General features: G+C 34.4%; 1 protein-coding gene across 3 annotated transcripts in view; it reads right to left on the bottom strand.

Moving 5' to 3' along the window:
• The window catches only part of SEMA3A (semaphorin 3A), a 596,670-nt gene that overhangs the window by 290,976 nt on the left and 284,011 nt on the right, over positions 1-21,683 (bottom strand). For 2 of the 3 annotated variants that reach the window (XM_027838692.1, XM_027838693.1), the window contains one exon: positions 3,121-3,314. In XM_027838692.1, the coding sequence (XP_027694493.1) occupies positions 3,121-3,232 (112 nt within the window). In that variant the 5' untranslated portion in view covers positions 3,233-3,314. Of the gene's footprint in view, positions 1-3,120; positions 3,405-21,683 lie in introns of those variants that run through there. The other variant, XM_027838691.1, reaches the window with a different exon arrangement.

A 21,683-nucleotide genomic window follows, 5' to 3' on the forward strand; every position in this document is an offset into this window, starting at 1 on the left:
CATTAGACAGAATGGTTAAATATTTGTCACTTTTTAAAACCCAAAGCTTTGTTCCATTTCCTTATCATTTCTATTAGTTTTTTTGATCCTGAAGTATTTACTGTATTATGCTTTCCAAAAGAAAGATGACTTTTTAATATTTCAGAAGAGATGTGGAATTTAAACAATTTTGAGGGAGGTAAAGAACAGTTATAGAATGCTAGTTCCAGAGAGGCATTTCAACATTTAGCCATATTACAGATATTTAAGGAAAACAAGACATAATTTCTGGATGAGATCCCTTGAATGAAAAGTGCCTGTGATTGCTGAGACTTAGAGACTTCTCATAGTGCCTTCCCCACAAGGAATCTAAATCAGATTGGTTCAGAGGGAAGAGTTACTATAACCTGTTTTTCTAATCTATCACTTCTGCAGAAGGATCTGAAAGCATCTTTTCATCCCCTCCCCCGCTGCTGGATACTGAAGGAACCCCCTGTTATCATATATTTACAAAAAATCCCTTCTTTTCCTACCTTACTATCTTCATTTGTCCTGTCAAATACCTTTCATCTGTTGCAAGGCCAGGTAATAAGACAAGTGGAAAGTGAATATTAGAACTGTGTGTAGTTAATTGAAACTTCTTAGCAACCTGAGCAATGACTGAGTTAATAGTGGATCTTTGAAAACAAGTGACCATGGGAAATTAGGGTTGGCAGGGATTTAACCCTTCATGAATCATGCTGGAATATTTTTAGGAGCAAGCATTGACTGTTTTAACTGTGTTTGACATCTAATTAGCTAGAAAAAGAAAAGTAGCTAGAAGTCTCAATCATTTTTTTAGAAACAGACAATTGGATATAAGACATTTACTTTGAAAAAAAATATGTGTAGAAAAAAAGGTAATGACAGCTCAACAACATAACAGAAGAAAAATTGCTAGACACATTCCTTTTATTCTTCTTGCTCTTGTTCATTTCACAGTTTATTTTACTAAATTGCCAAGAACTGGGCATATAAATAGAACTGTTAGGTAACTGAAGGGTGGTTATTCTAATTGTGGGTAGTATAATACAAATTAGTTCCACTACTGAGAAATGATTTTCATGAAAGAGTAATAGAAACACTATATCAAGATGTGCTTCCTGTTTATTCAAAGAGTTTTAAAGCATACACACCAAATTGTTATTCTCATTTAATGATGGCCTTTTACAGGGAATTGGTTCCCTGTAAAATGGAGGATAATCTATTGCCATGGAAATGTGTTATCTTTCTCTTTCTTGAAAGAATTGGGGGGGGGGACTTAACAGCTTAATGCGTTTTTTTCAATTTGTACAAGAAATTCTTAAATATGCATTTTTTTTTAGCCAGAAGCACCAACTTGATAAAGATTATTCAATCACAGAATTTATTCACAATTCTTAATTTCATGACATTAAAATTCTAGCATAGGACATCTCTGAGTCAAAATCTCAAACAGCACTTATTTGTGAGAAGTAACAACTTGAATAAAGTAGTTTAGCAATATAAGACGTTGAAACTTGTAAGGCATGAAAAGATAAAGCAAATACTGATAAAATATCAAATGACAAAATGCCATATAGTTGGGGAAATAACTTGAAATAGTAAATTAATTTATATTTATGATAAAAGGATGAATGGATATCATATGATCAATCCAGAACAATTTACCTAAAAGGAAAGTGTCATATATACATATGTGTGTATGTGTATGTGTGTGACACAACTCTTCCTTTAATTAAATGATTATTTAAAATTCTCAATTCAATATCCAAGAATATATTTAAACCCATAAAATTCATTGTGAAGGGATTTTCCCTTAAAAAGTTGTTCAAAAATGCACAATTTCTTTATAATAATTAAACGAGAACACATGTTTAATAGGTGTTTAATTTTCTAATCTAAAGTGTGAAAATGACAACTCTTCTCTCTGAGGTGTTTTTTTTTTTTTCACACAAGTGCATTCAGAAAGACAGATTTTCCCCATTATGTGAAAATGAAAGAACATATTTCTGCTGGCATGAAAATAACATACAGTAGACAGATAAACTGACAGATATCCATGTCCACAGACGCAACCATTCTCCCCTTTACATTATAGGGTGAAATAGGACATTATGGGAAGCTATTGCCCCACCCCCAGCTAAGGAAATCTGAGAATCATAAGAAATCCACACCTTAGGAGGGATAAACTACTTGGGTTAAAATAGTTTCTTCTTCTACTCCATCTTGAATAATTCTTGAATTGTGAAAATGTTCTTTTAAAGATGTATGTGGATATTCTGAATCTATGCTACTATATCTGACATATCTAGTTATAAAATTTACTGATATAGGTAGCATTACAAAATCCCATGTTTAAACTGTCCAAATGGACAAAAAAGTAATTACTGAAAAATTCTGCAATGTATTTCTTGTGTGCTATTTACATTGTCTATAAATCCAAACTTGCTCTTCTAGCTATGTGACTAGCTAGTGAAACACACAGAAACACACATCAAATGAAAATAGCATTTTCTTTCAAAGCCTTTAGCAGTACATCAATTAGTCAAATCCACAATCTTTTGTACGATCATAACACCCTTTACAGAAGCTAGTCTGTCCCTTCCAGTTTATATTCTCTTGGCAAAACCACCATCTACTGCTTATGTTAAGCATCTGATTGTCAGATTTGTACAATCTGAATATTCATGACAGGGAATTAACCACTTCATGCCTAAAAAGTAAGAAAATGCAAATCTGCCATGACAGGTATTATATAGGTACAACCCACACACCTACAGAGAAGCCAGTTTTGCTATGAAATTTTTACAATATTTTAGGGGAGTAAAAGCAGGGAAAAAAGGGAAGGTAAAATATCCTTTCCAATATATATCAGCATGTCCTAGGCATACATTCCTTTTCTGAAAATGTGATTAAGTGCTCTTTGTTTGCATTTAAATTGTCAGACTCTGAGCATGAGGCATGCTTTAAAAAAAAAAAAAGTGTTTCAATCATCTCCTTTATCTCCCCCTCTCTCAATATACATACATTAACACAAGCTCTCACATGTCAACAAAGTAAAGGTTTTAAAGAAAGGAAATAAAGAACCTGAACTAAGGAGAAGAAAAGACAATGCTTTACCTTTATAGGATAATTTCAGTCTTGGCACATTGTTCTTCACATTTTGATAGTTTGCTCTTGCAGCTAGTAATACTCCCCAGAAAAGACAGGCAATCCTCCGGAGCCAACCCATGCTGAAGACAGTGTAGGTCTTTCCGCGATTTCAGTATTCTATCCTGTAGAGTGCAGCCACAGAAGTTCAAACAATCTGGAAACTGGAGGTAACAGGTGATTTGGGTCAGTTTCATTCATAAATGCAGACAATCAAGACCTCATGGCAATTCTAACATCTCTTCTTCTGTAACAGTCACTGGAGCAGAGAAACTTCAAACCCTCCAAAAAAAAAAAAATGAGGCAGGCACTGGATAATGAGGCACAACTGTTGTGGGGAAAGAAAAAAAAAATTAACAAGGGCTGCTGCAGTGGTGCTTAAGGAGCAGTCCCTTTTATCTACACTACTCTGATAGCCGGTGGCAGAAGCTAATCCTGCTCTCTGCTTCACTCGGCTCTGTGGCAACAGAATGAAAGGAAAACGGAGAGAGACGGAGAGAGAGACGGAGAGAGAGACGGAGAGAGAGAGAGAGAGAGAGAGAGAGAGAGAGAGAGAGAGAGAGAGAGAGAGAGAGAGAGAGAGAGAGAAAGAAACTGAGCAGCAGCACACCGACTTTTCCTGTACACATGCAGGAGAGAGATGACACAAGATCCCACAGACAGGTTTTCCCAACACTCACTAGACTAGCTGACAATGGGAGAACAGGCAAGCTCAACCCACTCCCCTTCCCTGCTGTCACACAACACATGCAAAAAACATCTACCAGAGATTAGAAGAGGGAACATAAACCTCCAGCGTGCTTGTGAAAGGCATGTAGCTATAAATTTACTTCCCAAGGCATAAGCTATTTAATAGCCATTTTTGGGCGCAATTTTGATTTAAAAAAAATCTAAATTCTGCTACCTACATAAATAATAGCCCATGTGTGTTGTATAATTCTGCTAGAATGTATGCACAGTAAAAAGAGAGGAAGCAACAACCTGAGTCCTTTCCATCAATGTAAGTTTGTCACTGAAGGTTTTAAAATCTTGTTAGAGAACATCCAACCATCCCCCTCCCGCTCACAGCTCCACTACCTTCCCAATTTCAGTGAAAAAATTCCAAGAAAAACCTATTTCAACAATCAGTTCAAGACAAGTATAGGTCCATTGGGAATTATAAATTACAACAGGGGACTCTCAAAAGGATTCTCTGAATTTAAAAATGTCTACAGTTTTCCAGCTTCTGGAATGCTCTGGATGATATTTTAAATACTATGCATCTCATTAATTAAAAACATTTTTTTCTTGTCCTGTCTCAAAGAGCAAAGGAAGACCACAAAGTTCAGTAAATCCCTGCTGAGTGTCAAGGACCAATAAAAATAATTTCCGCCCCCCTTTTCTTTCCACCCCCAACTCCATTTCTTGACCTGAGGAAGGGTTATTAAACTTTCCTATTATAGCATGCATATGTAGGTATTCAAGCACCATGCCATCATTTTCTAAACCAGTATATTGTGTAAGCAGGTTAATTCTCCCCCCCCCCCCAATAATCTCAGGTTAAATACCTCACAGGTACTTTGACATAGTAAATACTAGGATCAGGCAGCTTTGTTTTTTCTTCTCTCCTATCTCTTTTTACAGTGTACACTAACAGGCAGTTTGCTTTATTTCTGAATTCAAATGAAAGTTCACACTTTACAAAGGAGGGAAAGGGATTTTGTTGTGTTGTTGTTTGTTCCTGGGTTTTAATTAAAAATGTAAACACTTACCATGAAAGACTTTAGTTCTTTTATAATGGAAGACCTAAGTGTTCAGGCATCAACACTTTCTCATTACTCAATAATCTGCAGGGTAGTGGGAAAAGGGCAAGAATTTGGGGGTATGGTAGGGGGTAGGACAGACAGGTGGTGAAGGAAAGTGTTCTCTTTCTTCACAAGATTAATTCATTAAGTTGATGTTACTGCATCTGACACATATAGCAAGTCCATTGAAAAGGCAGTAGTGGTAAAACAATATAATCCCAAAATAACTTTGATTTTAGTGATTTACACACTTGCTATCCTGAACACTTTCATGTTCCAGGCAGTGGATTAAAGCTACAGAATGACCAGAAAAGCTTATCAGTTTTCCAAGGAGTACTTCCTATAGACTGTTACCCCATAAAAGAATTCATGTCACCTTGGGATTATTTGGAGAATTGCCCTAATGAATTATCCTGTTATAGATCAAAAGTAATTAGTGGTTTTAAAAATCACTAAAAATGCACCCAACTCAGTAGTATTTTCTTTTAGTTGCATTAGTTTAAATGAAGGTAATGATTCTGCACTTATTCTGAATAAGAGAAGAGGAGAAAAGTAAAATGAATTAATAGTTCTTTAAAGTTTATTCATTTTTATGCAAAAATCTAGCGCTAAAATATTTTATGTGCTCTGAGTAAAAAGGTTTCTTGAAAATTTTAGTGTAAAAAAGGTAAAAAGTGACTTAATAGGAGAAGAAGGTCTTTAAACTGAATTTTGAACCAGAAGATATGGGCAAAATTATTTTATTTTTAAGAATAAATAATCTAAATCAATGTTTGTGCCTGGAATTTAGTATAACCAATGTATATATTACTTTTGAACATCCTCCCACATGTTTATTTACAGTAGGAATTGTTCTTATGTTCCAAATTTTAAATCAACTTGAGGTTTTTTATGGGATGTTTGAAAAAAAAAAAGATGAAAACCTTTTATTTTCTTTTCCTTAGTTTTTCAGCTAACAAAACTAGTTAAATGCCAAAGTGCTGTAAAATTTCTGAAAGAAAATGTTTTATTCTTTTTAGTATTTTCCCTTGGTGCCTAGTATAGTAGCCAGTACACAGCAGATGATCCATGAATGAACGAAAACAGTTGGATTTTCAGATTCTCCAAACTGAAACCTGAGGTGAGGTAAGGAGAAAACAGCAGGGAAGTATGTTAAAAAGGAGCCAGGATAAACACACACTTTAGGATCAGAACTAAATGGGTTAATTATAAACATTTTTTTAGGTTTTAAATTATAATTTCTACCGACTTCTCAAATAACTAGATCTCTCATGGAATGATGAAGCCAACAATCGCCTTGTCAACACACACACGCATATATAAATTTTGTGTGTATACACACATATACACATACACACATACATTATTAAGATTATGAAGGGGATCTGTAATTTCATTGAGAGAGGGAATACCTGAATGAGGTAACACTCTCTACCTATGCAAGACTGCCCTGTTTCTGCAACTTTTATTTTTAAAGAGTTGTCTAGAACACTGAGAAGTAAGTTCCCCTCAATCATGTGGCTAGTAGGAGACAGAGGTAAGAAAAATCCATGCCATTACTTATTTTTAAAAGGTTAAAAATAACAGAATTGTCATTGCCCTACATAGACATGAACTCCTTAGTACTTTTTCTCCTGAAAGTCGTTTTCTAAATCTTTCTCTATTTTCTGCCTATCGTCTACTAGTAATCCTTCTAACTGTACTATTGCCATCTTAGTTTCTATTATCTTTTCTTTTAACCTCAAGTTTTTATATTTTTCAAGCTTTCATATATGGTTATTTCATAGCACTGTATCAAATTCAATTTAGGTGTCAAACATGCTAAAAATAATGATGAGTTTTCTGCCTTAGATATATTAATATACAACTCTTTTCCTGTATGGATTGAAATGGAATAAAATAATTTCCCACTTTGGAGTAACTGGTTCTGAAAAAAAAAATAGTTTATTTCACAATGGCTTTTATTTTCTAGCAAATGAACTTTTTTAATTTCCACTGATGGATAGAAAGAACCTAGAAGATCCTATCAAAATGGAAAGGCTTAAATATAGGCTTTGTGGAAAACTATACATCTGTCCTCCAAGGACTAGTATAGTTAGCTTCAGAGAGGCTTGTCATTAGGTTGGCCTCATGTGATGAATTTTGCAGGCCATAGCAATTCTCCAAGACTGTCAACTAAATCATAGAAGAGTCATGATGTGTGCCTGTGAAGGAATTGCTCACATTAATGATGTCTCAGGTTGTTAGAGTAGGAGGTATAATGTTCTATACAGCACAGAGAGGCTAAAACTGAAGAGTCCTTAAATAAAATTATTCTAAGTTCTAACAAATCATTTTTAGGGTAAAATTTGTGATTTTCCTTTCCTTTTGGGGGGGTGGGGGAAAGCTCTTATCCTAGGAAACTCCCTCTTCTAATATTCTAATAAAAATCTACAACTCTTCTTCAATTTATGATCTCAGAGAGTTGCCTAGGGGCATTGTCAGTCTAAGTGATGATGATAAGAGCTAGTATTTATATAATGCTTTAAGGTTTTCAAATTACTTTACATAAGTTATCTCATTTGATCCTTACTATAACCCTGTGGGTAGTTGCTATTATTACTTTATATTATTACAGATGAGCAAACAGAGGCTGAAAGGTTTAACGAGACGGGATTTGAACTCCAGGCTGCCCAGGATAAACTGATGACTTAAAATCTCATCATGCTGTTTAACTTGGTCTTGTATGCTGAACATTTTGCCAGCTCCCTCAACCTCCTCTCCCCTACGGGCTGGAAGGGAGAGCACTGAACTTCACCCAAAGCTCTCTTTCAGAGAAGGCAGGACCTGGACTTTCTGACTCACTCTCCACTTTCTATCTGCAGCTTTGCTTGGTTTGAACTCCACTAAACAAGACTGCCTACCCTGCACTGGGAACCCTCTCTCTTATTCCTTTCTACCTCCACTTTGGAGCTTCCTTTTATATGGGGTTTTCTCCCATTGGATTGTAAGCTCCTTCAGGGCAGAAACTGTCTTTTTCTTATTTGTATCCCCAGCACTTAGCATACTAGCTGGCATCATGGTAGGAACTTAATATGTGTTTATGGACTTGAGTTGAAAGTCCAGGATTTTATCCACTATGCCAACCTGACTCCATTTTATTATTATCCTAACTTTAGTGATGGGGAAATGGAAAATGAGAGTGTAAGTGACATATCCAGGATCACAGTCAAAGGAATGACTGGAGCCCATGTAGGCCCAACACCAAGGGCAGTTCTCTACACAGAACTCCACACTGCTACTCATGAAATAATGTTGATCATTTCACTGATGCATTTTGCCTACTAATGAAAAATTAATGGAAATGAAAACAAACTTCTCAATTTTTATATTAGCTTCAATGCTTAGTACTACAATATATGTTTATCATGTTCAATTTTTTTAATACACTAAAATGAGAAAGGCAAAAGGCAAGTTTTAAAGAAACTTTAATAAACCGACCACTGTTTGGTAACCTCCCCTTTAGTACAAAACCTCAAAGTTCTATCATTATCAGGTGAAAATATATATATTTTTAAAATTTTTGCAAATAAAACCTAAGAAGTTAGACAGCATCAGGGTTATTCAAGAGATGTGATTTGCAAAACACTTAAGTCGAGATACTTTTCTAAACTTGTTTGCACCTCCCTTCACTTATTTGCTTGTTGTTTTAGTTAATAGACATAGCCTCTACCTAGAGGGCATGCCATCCTTAGAAGCAGACTTGATCTTTAAGAGAAACATCTTATGTTAGGAGTTTCAAAGTAAGTTGGTTAACGAGTTCTTCCAAGGAACTAGGCTATAAAAAACACAACCCTAATAACAAACAAACAAAAATTCAGTAATCTTCCCAAGGTGTGTTTCTTTTGAGTCATGTGAAAATCATACACAGTCACCCTGTAACATCTGCTATTATCATTTTTGTTTCCTTGTATTTTTTTCCTCTCAACTCAAATGCTTTATTAGTATAGGAGAGAGGCAACAGATCAAGAAAATTATAGAAAATATCACTGTCAAATATTTGTCCCAAATATGACATAGGGAAGAAAGAATTTTTAATAGGACATTTTTTCAAGGAACTGGAAATATAGGAGTTTTTTTTTTAATTATTGATACATCTTGTTTTCACATTGACTGTATTTCCTTCTGTGCCTGATGCCAGTCATCCCCTACAACAAAACTTTTTTAAAAAGGCATTCTAGGGAAAAAAATGTGTGGGTACAAACATCCTTTGGAAAATCTAAAAAGATTAAAGTTACATGGAAAAATCCCCACTAAATAGTTGGTGCTTCTTTGTTTCAGGCCAAAAATGATAGTTATTTGAGAATTACCAAGATATTGGAAGCTGTAGGATAGCAGGTAAATTGCAATAGTTAAGAAAACAGGGTTGAACTTCTAATAATTTGACCCCTGTGAATGCTTTTAGTGCCAGCAATATGTGAAAGCGTGTGTGTTGGGAGGAGGAGTTGGCGAGATACAAAGGGAATTCAATCTCTAAGGAAGCATTAACTCTCTCCCTCTCTCTCTGATGAATAGAGATTTCAGTAAAACATGCATGTCCCTCCTTTGGACTGAACTTGTAACAGTTTGAGAAAGGCTCTCCTTATGCTATTTTCCTGTTTTCTCCTGTGACATCATTGTTCAAAATACTTTAAGGTAAACAGGGACTCAGAGAAAGAAAGACCCCTTGTGTTCTCAAGGAAGAGGAGCGAGAAATATTTAACTCAAGGCAAAGTTAAAGCAGAACTGGGCCAATTAGTCACAAATTCTTGGCTGTATAAACTTAAGGATGGGTTAAACAAATAAATGTATCAGCATTTCCAATGGCCAAAAAAAAAATTCTCTGAGGAAAGTGCTGAAACTCTATGTTAGACCCTAGCTTTCTCAACCTTGAGTAATTTCTAAAGTTGGAGTGGAGTGAGAGAGTGGGGGTCAGGTTGGGGTGGGGAGGGACTCAGAGAAAGGAGAGATACAAGACAGTAAAAACGATGGTTGGGTTCCAAATTGCACTGGCTAACATCCAGCTCTAGAAAAAGAAATTATCTTCTGCCACAGTCACTCTCTTGTCTATCGGCTTCCTAATTCCATCACGTTTTTCAACATTTCAAAATGTTTTGCAGATGGACCTTTCCCTTCTCTTTCTCCCTGTTTAAAGCCCTTGCCATTATTAAAGATACTTTGGGGAACTGAGTGCCAAGAAAATAAAGTCTCCGGAAGTTTGGGGTTTTATCATCTAAATAATTAGACTCCAAAATATAACCTAGAAAATACCTGTTACTTTTATGAGATTATCTGTACCTCAAATAAAATGGAACAAGACCTTGTTCAAGCGAGACAAAAATGCCATTGTTAATACTGATCAGTACAGACTAGGCAGTGAGGAGGAAAAAATGAGGCCTCTGTGGAATACAAATGAAGAAAGCAGGTTGGTTGTTGAGTGTTTTCAGTTATTAAGTTATTGGTCTTATGCCTTCAGTAAGTGCACATCACCTATTTTCTTATCAAATTAAAAAAAAATAAGAGAGAAAAGAAAACAGACAACACTCCTAAGAATTGTTGCACAGCAGTTCATAAATGTGGTACAAAGAGTTTTTCTGTTACCAGTTGAAAGGAATGCTTCAGCTCAAATATAAGTTTACCGTAATCTCAATATTCTTCGAAGTCCTTTTAACTGCTTCAAAAAAAAAAACAAAACTTGAAACTGCTTGCATTTCATTGCTAGCAAGTGCGAAGAGTATGCTACAACCTAGAATAAAATCTCTTTAAAAGGGTTTATTACAATGACAAAGCATACTGTTTCGTAGACTCAAGTCTATGATAAAGTCTGCTTTGTTATGAAGATTTTCTTCTGATAAATTGCTTTAGCTGGAGATGCAATATCTTATTCCAAAATATTTCTTAAGTTCTAAACAACATGTGACCTAATATACTATACACTTCCCTTCCTCATTTAAAAAAAAAATGGAGGGTGGAGGCTTGGGTGTTACATGCTAAGCTGCAATTCACAGTAATGGCTCTAAGACCAGCTGTCACCTTACGGAAAAGTTTGAAAAATTCTCCTTTTAAAAAGTTAACTGTATTTCAATGTTAGAAGTAATTAAGAATACATAGAAAAGCTTTTTTCTCCCTCCTGTTCACTTAACAAGTCCTTACTTTGCTCAGGATTTCTGAGCATTTAAATTTATTCCCCCATGCCTCTTATATAATGACAAAAAAACAAAAACACAAACAAAATACTATTTCCCCTTCACTCTAAATCCTCCTAAATTACAGAACCAATTCCAAAATGGTCTGCACCATGAGACTTGCCTAAGTCATTACTCATCAGTAAAATGCAAAATAATTATTACTTTGCCTATTTTCTTTTTGGATTCATGAATGAATTTGGTGATGGAAAGCGATCTGAAGACAGAAAACATCTGATATATAGTTTTATAATCTTGCCTTTTGTAGTTCAATAATCATGTTTACTACACCTGTACTCTCATAAAACAGATTAGGGTTTCCAATCTTTTATGTAAAGCCTTATAAGTCTTATTCTTCTACTGCCTATTACGCATGGGGAAAAAAATCCATATTGGCTTACTATTCAGAAACATAAATGAAATATGCGCTTTTGAATGCAAATATTCGTGGTCATGTCATTTGACATTTTTGACAATTAGTTTGCATCTCTCTCTCTCACTCTTTCTCTTTCCCTCCCTCCCTCCCTCCATTTTCCCCTCCCTCTCAATCTCTCCTTTCCTCTTCTCTCTCTTTCTTTTTCCCTTTTCCTCTCCTCATGCATCCACATATCAGCTTGCTACTACATAATTAATTAGGCAAAGGAGTTTATTTTGATTCTCCAAGAAACTAAAAGAATCAATATGCAGAAGTTTAAGCAAAGCAGAAAAAAAAATGAGAGTAAAGCAAACTGTCCATTCATTTCACTGTCAACAAGTATTTGCAGGTATTGCCTAGGTTGCCACAACATGCATAATACTGAGTCTAATCCAGATGCAAGAGACATAATATTCTGATGATTTTTTACTGTCCCAGAGACTAAGAAAAATGTAATGTGAAATAAAAAGATACTGAAAATCCAGAAAATTCCTGAAGTTTCAATTTTGGTCATGAGCTAAAGCATGATCTTGATGGTGAATCAGCATATCAAGAGCTTTAGTCCTATATTAATCTCCTTAGTCATAAAGGCCCACAATAAGGGATAATATAGATATCTAGTAATTAGGTGATATAGTGAACAGTCTTGAAGATCTGAACTTGAATCTTGCCTCAGACTACTTGTATAACTCTGGGCAAGTCACTTAACCTCTGTTAACCTCAGTTTCCTCATTTGTAAAGTGAGGAAAAACAGCAACTACTTCACAGGGCTTTTGTAAGCACAGAATTATAATACACCCATATATACGTATATATGTATGTAATATGCATATAGAATTATCCATACATATAGCATTTTGTAAACCTTAAAATGATATATAAATATTAGCTATTATTATAATTATGGTATGATGAGACAATATGCTTCTTGGCTTCAAAATATTCAAAAAAATCTTATTTCCTTTTAAGATTTACGTTTTAAACTCCCCTTTTAAATAACCAGTATTGAAACTCATCTTTTGTCTTCCTTCCTGAGACCAGATTTTGATGATATCCTTTTTACATACTATCTTGATGCTATCCAGGTAATCTGTATCAAAATAACTTCAACCATATAACCTCTTTTAAAACCTTACCTTGTATTTATTTTGACTTTGGTCATCTTTTTTCAAAAGTTTATACCCATCTAATATTTCTTCTCACTTATTATACATGTATTTCCTATCATTTTAGTCATGTCTTCTATATATTTCTTTATCTACCTCAAATATGACTCTTCCCAACTATTAAAGGATGGATTACTGAGGAATACCTAAACTGATGACAGCTGTCCATATCATTATACATATCACTTATAAATAATGGCTATCAGATTAACCTAAAGCAAACCTTTGTATGTTAATATTTTTGTGACTTTTCATGGGCCTCTATCAGAAGTTCAGTTCAGTGTCATGAAAAGACCACTAGATTTTGAGTTAGAAAATTCCAGTTCTAGAACTGCTCTGATAGTTACTAACTTATTAGCCTTGGGGCCCTGGTCAAATAATCTATCTGGGAATAAATTTCCTCATTTGTAAAATGAGAGTACAAACATATGCACTATGACACAGAATTTTTATCCAAGAACTTTGTAAACTTTATAGTACTATGAAAATGAGAAGCATTATTATTATCTGGGATATTTCGCTATTCCAGGAAACTATTGGTGAAAACTTGTGCAACTTTTCAACCACTCTAACAAAAGGCATAAAGAAGTGTGATGGGGTGGGGGGTGGGGAAATGTTCAAATAAAATAAACAATAGAATATTTCAGGAGTTTCAAGATTTCTGTAAGTATTTTTTGATGGAAAGTATTTCTTTTCAGGTATAATTACATACATATTTGCTACTGATCCATCTGCTTAAGTATGCACTGAAATGTAGCCAAAAAGCAGTTAAAAAAAAGCTATCGTAAGTTCACTTTAAACTGTCAAATAAATTATATAAACCAGGCCACAAAAATAAGAAACTTCTGAAGAACAGGGTGAAATCTTATCAGTTTATTCATCAAAAAAGTAAACCAGAAGTAATATTCTTGCCTCTTGGTCAATGCATGGAAGATATCACTGTTCTTTGGATTCAAATTAAAGATGATGGGAGTGGTATTTTTGTTAGGATTGAAGGCTTCCTTCTGCCATATTCCTAATGTCTGCTACCCACAACCTAGAGCATGTAAGATAGAAGTTGAAGCTTAATATGAATTACTAGGGGCGCTATTGATCAAAACAAAAATTCTTCAGTTGTTCTAATGACTATTTGAGTAGCTGACTTAAAAAGTAGGGGTGTGGATAGGGGAGAGGGAGGAAGGATATGTGCTTTCTTTCCATATATTTATTTTAAAAGAATGCTTAGTTTTATGACTCTCAAGAAAGAGGTCTTTACAATGCAATATTTGAGGGGAAAACATTTTTAAAATTAAAATGAAGCATTTAAAATGAAAAGCCTTTGTTTTAAGTATATGCTTGACAAAGAAGAATAATAAATTTCATCTAGATAATTACTTAAATGTGCTTGAGTAGGGTCAGTAGAGAAGATATTTAGAGTAAGCATAAGATTGCCTTGCCTAATCAGGTCACCATAAGCAGGCAGCTGCAAATCTAAGGAGAATGGCATTTCACCACTTAGAAAGTTCCTGGTGACTCATTTAGCCAGATGTGAATTTGAGATTCTCTACCTTTCACAGCTCACAGGGTGTGGAAAGATTCAAATCTCTTTTGGCAAACAGAATTCTAAATTATTAGGGGACCCATTACCAGCACCACGTCCTAGACATAGAAATAAGTTTTAATAAGCTGGCTTCCAAACTGCATTGGTTAGTGAATATTTATGATTCTGGGCAAATTATTTTCCCAGGGAAGTGTCATGCTTAACTATAGCAGGCATAGGCTTGTAGGTCAGCAGGTGGAACACCTGTACAATTATTGTGGGAATATCTCTTGCTACTATTTATATTTTAAGTCATTACCTCTCACTGGTCAATAGTTTTCTGTGGTATTCTTTCAATGCAACAAATTTTGCTTCGTGCTGTTTTCAGATCACTAGGGAATCCTGATTGGCTGGTAAAGAAGTTAATTTTACTCCTGGCGGAATGTTTAACTCTAATGGTTTCAGCAGGAGCATTTGCCTTTTTCTTTATTATCATCATTAAATACCAATGGCAATAAAAGTGATAACAAATTATATACTTATCCTAACTTTCCCATGGCAAGCTCTCAAAGCTCCCAAAGCAAACTCTCAAAATATTCTTTGGCCATAACATGAGGGCCACATGGCACATATTAATTCATAAAATATGCTCATTTTCTAAATTTTTTTGTTCATGTTGAATATTGCACGATAATTATCTGTAGCATTATCACGTTACAAAGCTAATTATAAAAATACCATAACTATAGTCTGACTAGAGTTACAGATTTCTTTTTTCTACAAAGTGACATACCATAGCCAAACATTCTAGATTTATTGGCTATAAATTATTGTATATATGAAATAAATTAGTTAAGAGAAAGAATTGTATCTTTGTGTATCTTAGAATATATGAGCACTTTGAAAAACCCAGTGTTTTGTTGTTGTATTTATGGAAAAAGTCCAAAGAATAATGTTCCCTATGCAACACTTCCAAATGGGAATTTAATCAAAAGGAGGGAAAACGCACTTAATTGCCACACTAACTAGAGTCCATCTTTCCAAAGGTAGAAGTTCAAATCTGTCATTGATTACTGTGTAGAAATAATAATGTTTTAGCTTTAAACAAACATAAGCTTTAGGCTGCTTAGGACTGTAGTATGTAGATGAAAATAGAGATCCTTCTACTGAAATAGAGAAGATTAAATTACATTTAACAAGATGCAGGATATAGCACTTTAGCTATCTTACAGTGGCTGGACAATTTGCCAACCCAGCAAGTGTATCAAATGTTCTACGCCTAACACACTTTCAGAAGTATTTTCATTAAAGTTATATGATTGACTACATAGCTTTCTTCACAATGGAGCCTCCCTTAAATGTTTATAACATGACAATGAAGTTATAGTTTTAAAAATTAGAAAATGGCTTGATAATGGCTACATTTAAAAGAAAAATAAAATAAACTACTTACTCTGGTGTCGTTTTCAAATCTCTAGGTATTATAGAAACTAAAATGGCATTTCTTGCATTTGCTCTAATGGTTTCCTACCTTGTTTATTTTGCATTTCATTCTATGTGATCTGATTAAATGATTTGGGGTTCTTGAAATGTTACCTAATCATATTCTCCTCTTTCCTTCAAATTACTTGAGTACAATCAGTAGCATAGGATAAAAATAAGGAAGAAATATCTTTCTACTTTTGGCAGGCTTATTGTCTTTTGTTGATAATCACACACACACTATATATATATATATACACACACACACACAGTTTTTTGTCACTATCACACACTATACATACATACACACACACTATATATATATACATATATATATATTTATATATATATGTACATATATGCCAAGAATCTCCCACAAGGATATGACTTTGGGTAGGTCATTTGGCCTCTATGGGCTATAGTTCTGTCATCTAAAAAATGAATGGAACACATGAGCTTAGAATATTCCAAGATCCTATGTTATGTTTCTCAATGGAGTGGTTTACTTGACATAACCTAAATTAATAATAGCTAACATTTATATAGAATTTACTATGTGCCAAGTTCTCTACAATTATTATCTCATTTGATCCTCACAACAATACCTGGGAGGTAAATACTATTATTACCCTCATTTTTCAAATAAGGAAACTGAGGCAAAAAAAAAGGGTAAGTGACCATGGTCATACAGCCAGTAAACGTCTGAAGTGATGTTTTAACTCAGGTTTTGACTCCAGGCTCAGCCCTCTACCCTTGGCACCTCCTAGAATCTTGACGCACACCCTAAGAGCCTGGAAAGAAGAACTAACCAAGGATACAAAAATGAAATCATCAAAAAGGAGAATATGGAGTGTTTGGTGGCACAGAAGCTAAGAGAAGTCCACCTAATGAGGAGAATTAGATTTTGAAATCTAATAAGGGTGGAAAATGACACTGAATTTTTCAATAAGGGAGTCATTTGTGAAAGAATAGTTTCCATAAAGCCATCGTAGTATAGTGGAAACACCACTGGAATGGGAGACAAAAGTCTTGGGCTCAAAATAGGATTCTGAGATTTGTTACTGTAGCTTCTCAACCTTAGAGAAGCCTCTCAGCCTTGATTTTTCCATCTGTAATACTGGGAATAATAAATATTCTATCTCCCTCATAAAACTATTATAAGGAAAATGTTTTGTTAAATTTTACATGCTTTCTAAACAAGTTATTAGAATGCTAAACTGAAGAATAGATGGATGGGAGTGAAACGAAGGCCTCGGATATATACTAATTTTTTCAAGAAGTTGGAAGATAAAATTACAGGACAATAGCTTAAGGATCCCTTTTAAGTGGCAGTCCCACCCCTTTTATTTCAAAATTTCTGACTGAAGAGGTACATTAAGGAGAGAATAATTGATAGAAAAATCCTGGTGAGGAAAGGATCAGAGGACCTAAAAGAGATATTAGCCTATACAAAGATTAAAGACACTTCTGAGACAAGAAGCAAGGAGGAAAGAATGATTGAGGAGATGGAAAAGTTTTGAGATGTAGTGACAGGAATTTGATGATTTTCATCTTTTTAGTAAAGGTGAGGTCATCTTAGATTTAGCAAAAAAAAAAATGAGCAGAAGCCTTTATCACCATTTTAATCAATTGTACCATCATTCTTTTACTTTATCAATTTGCTATTTATTTCACTACCTATATCACAGGATCATCCCCAAGGTCAATGATATTGAATCATTGTGGTAGGGAAATGCTTCTAACTTTTGGAGGCAATGCTAATAGAGCCCTAGGACCAGCATAATTACATTCAGAAAACCTCATTCTTGATTCAAATGGTCCAGAAAAAAATAGGGAGGATTCCATGGACTGAAAATGTACTTAGATGTAATGCAAGTCTCTCAATACTAAAAATTTGCAAAGTCAAATAAAAAAATACCAATGAATAATAAAAAGGTTAGGTGTTTAAACTAATACATAAGGAACATACTAATCAATTGAGAATTTTAAAAGACATGCAAAGAAGATGGAGGCAAGAATAGCTACCAGAGAATAATTAGAAAAGGATGATGTTGTCCTGAAAGACTTCTCCCTGAAACAAAATTCCAACTTTTTAAATGCCAATATTCTTTTGGTGATCTATATGGTTGCCAATCATAGACTGCCACAATTGCTGGAGAATCAACATTTCAGGTGATCAAAAAGGTTATAGAAAGATTCTTAGTGGATAAAAAGACCAGTTTAACACCAACAACATTGTGCACAAGAAGCAGCATGAAAGGCATATATGACTGGAAAAGGACTTGAGCGTCATCTGTTGAAACCAAAGGACATCTGCAGGAGAACACACTTGCTGCATAAGTATCCTAGTGATGTCAAGAGACCTAAAGAGTTCTTTAACCCTTTTGGATGTGTGTGTGTGTGTGTGTGTGTGTGTGTGTGTGTGTGTGTGTGTGTGAGAGAGAGAGAGAGAGAGAGAGAGAGAGAGAAAGAGAGAGAGAGAGAGAGAGGATCCCTTTGTCAGTCTGGTGAAGCTCAAGGACCCTTTCTTAGGATAATGTTTTTAAATGCAGAAACTAAATATATATAAGATTATAAAGGCAATCTATTATATTGAAATGTAGCAATCAAAATGTTTTTTTTTAAATTTCATAGGCCCCTTGTGAAGAACCCTTTGCTTCTTATAGAGGAAGGCTCCTAATATATCAGGCTCACCTCCTTATGGAGGATTTATAGAAGATATCATCAAGAGTCACACAAGAGGAGTAACCATGAATTGGCTTTGATCTGCTCCAATGGACATCAAATTGACAAGAACACAAATCCACTGAAAAGCATGAGTAATTCCTTGTCAAGAATAATAATATTGATTTTCCAAAAGGTGGAGAGTATAGATTTTGAAAATCATAGAATAATAAGTTTCACTTTAATAGGTACAAGAATTCTAGAGAAAGTTATCCTAGGAAAGTTTAGTGAATGCCTGGAGAGAGTAAAGGAATGGGTCATAAAAGCCAATTTGGTTTTTGTCAAGAACAGTCCATTGTACTTGTAGAATATAGCAGATTTTGCCTAGATTTTACCAAAATATTTGATGAAGTCTATCATACTGGCCTGGTGGACAACTTTATGCTAGACTTTCACCATCAAATGTTCCAATTTTCCCACATCTTCTCCATTTATCATTTTCCTGTTTTCTCATGTTGGCCAATCCGACAGGTGTGATGTGGTACCTCAGAGTTGTTTTTTTATTTGCGTTTTTCTAATCAATAGTGATTTAGAGCATTTTTTTATATGACTTATAGATGGCTTAATTTCTTCATCTGAGAATTGCCTGTTCATATCCTTTGACCATTCATCAATTGGGGAATGACTTGTATTCTTATAAATTTGACTTAATTCTTTAAATATTTTAGAAATGAGGCCCTTATCAGAGAGACTGGTTGTAAAAATTCTTTCCCAATTTTCTACCTTCCTTCTAATCTTAGTTGCATTGGCTTTGTTTGTGCAAAAACTTTTCAATTTAATGTAATCAAAATTATCTATTTTGCTTTTCATAATGTTCTCTATCTCCTGTTTGGTCATGAGTTATTCGCTTCTCCATAGATCTGACAGGTAAACTATTCCTTGCTCTCTCAGTTTGCTTATATCAGCCTTTATATCTAAATCATGTACCCATTTTGACTTTATTTTGGTATATGATGTGAGATTTTGACCTATGCCTAGTTTCTGCCATACTCTTTTCCAGTTTTCCCAGCAGTTTTTTTCAAAGAGTGGGTTGTTATCCCAGAAACTGGGGTCTTAGGTTTATCAAATAATCGATTACTATAGTCATTGACTACTGTGTTTTACATACTTAACCTATTCCACTTATCCACCACTCTGTTTCTTAGCCAGTACCAAGCAATTTTGATGATTGCTGCTTTATAATACAATTTAAGATCTGGAATGGCTAGGCCACCTTCCCCTGCATTTCTTTTCATTAATTTCCTTGATATTCTGGACCTTTTATTCTTCCAAATGAATCCTGTTATTATTTTTTCCAACTCTATAAAATAAAAATAATTTTTTGGTAGTTTGATTGGTATGGCAATGATAATAAATTAACTTAGGTAGAATTTTCATTTTTATTATATTAGCTCGGCCTACCCATGAGCAATTGATATTTTTCCAATTATTTAGATCTGACTTTATTTGTGTGAAAAGTGTTTTGTAATTGTGTTCATATAGTTCCTGGGTTTGTTTCAGGAGGTAGACTCTTAAATATTTTATAATATCTACAGTAACTTTAAATGGGATTTCTCTTTCTATCTCTTGCTTTTGGGCTTTGTTGGTAATATATAGAAATGCTGATGATTTATGTAGATTTATTTTATAGCCTGCAACTTTGCTAAAGTTGTTTATTGTTTCAAGTAGTTTTTTACTTGATTCTCTAGGATTCTCTAATTATATCATCACATCATCTGCAAACAGTGATAGCATTGTTTCTTCTTTGCCTATTCTAATACCTTCAATTTCTTTTTCTTCTCTTATTGCTAAAGTTAACGTTTCCAGTATGATATTGAACAACAGTGGTGATAATGGACATCCTTGTTTCACCCCTGATCTTATTGGAAGTGCTTCTAGTTTGTCCCCATTACATATGATGCTTGCTGAAGGTTTTAGGTAGATGCTATTTATTATTTTAAGGCTGACTCCATTTATTCCTATGCTCTCTAATGTTTTTAATAGGAATGGGTGTTGTATTTTGTCAAAAGCTTTTCCTGAATCTATTGAGATGATCATGTGGTTTCTGTTAGTTTTGTTGTTGATATGATCAATTATGCTGATAGTTTTCCTAATATTGAACCAGCCCTGCATTCCTGGTATAAATTTTATCTAGTCATAGTGTGTTATTCTTCTCTTCACTTTTCAAATCAATTATGCCACTTCTTCCTCATTTTCCTACTTTACTGAGAAAATTAAGGACAGTCATCATAACTCCTATTTCTTTACAATTTGATATCTCATCTTATACACACACACACACACACACACACACACACACATAAATCAATGCCCCATTCTCTTTTGTTGCTGCCTGTGGTGAAGAGGTTATCTTCCTCTTATCAAAGCTGATTCCCTTGTGTTACGATTCTTGGTATCATACTCTCCCATCTTCTCTAAAAAGTTTTTTTTTTCTCTCTCTAATCAATCAATAAGCTTACTTGTGTATAAGGTACTATTCTATGTGTTTAGCATACAAAGAAAAAGAAAAAGCAGTCTATGTCTTCAAGGAGCTTACATTCTAATGGAAGAGAAAATGCATAGATGAGCAACAATAATGTTTATATGAAGAGAGATAAATTTGAGGAGGAGGAGATAATGAATTCTGTTGACATGTAGATATGTTAAGTTTGAGATATTGGCTGGACATACACTTGGGAATGATAATAGGCAATGATATGGGACTGGAGTTCAGGAGAAAAACTAAGTTTATAGGAATTATTTTTACAAACAATAACTGAGCCCATGGAATGAGCTCATGAGGTAAATAAGAGAGAGTCCAAGGAAAAGATACAAGTTCCCAGGTCAGTGCTGTGTTGCTGTGGTGATGGAGGGCACAGTGTTAGGCATGATATAGATGACTATCCAACAAAGAGCCTGAAAAGGAATAATCAAACAGGTAGAAGAGAAACAAGAGAAAGCAGTGTCACAAAACAAAAACAAACAAAAAGCCCAAAACAAAGACATTAAAATATTCAAGAGGGGAAGGTATTCAATATTGTAGGACATGCAAGATCATTCAGCAAAAGAAATTGAGATGAAATGGTGACATGGGCTGGAGGAAAACTGGATATAGTTTTAAAAATTCTTCAATCTCCTTTTGTCCATTGGCTCTTTTCCCAGGGCCTACAAACACACCCAAGACTATGTTCCTTCTTTATTTACTTATTTATTCATTCATTCATTCATTCATTCATTCATTCATTCATTCATTCATTCATT

The sequence above is a fragment of the Vombatus ursinus genome, unplaced genomic scaffold (genome assembly GCF_900497805.2).
Source record: "Vombatus ursinus unplaced genomic scaffold, bare-nosed wombat genome assembly UNPS02014830.1, whole genome shotgun sequence".
NCBI classification, from domain to species: Eukaryota; Metazoa; Chordata; class Mammalia; order Diprotodontia; family Vombatidae; genus Vombatus; species Vombatus ursinus.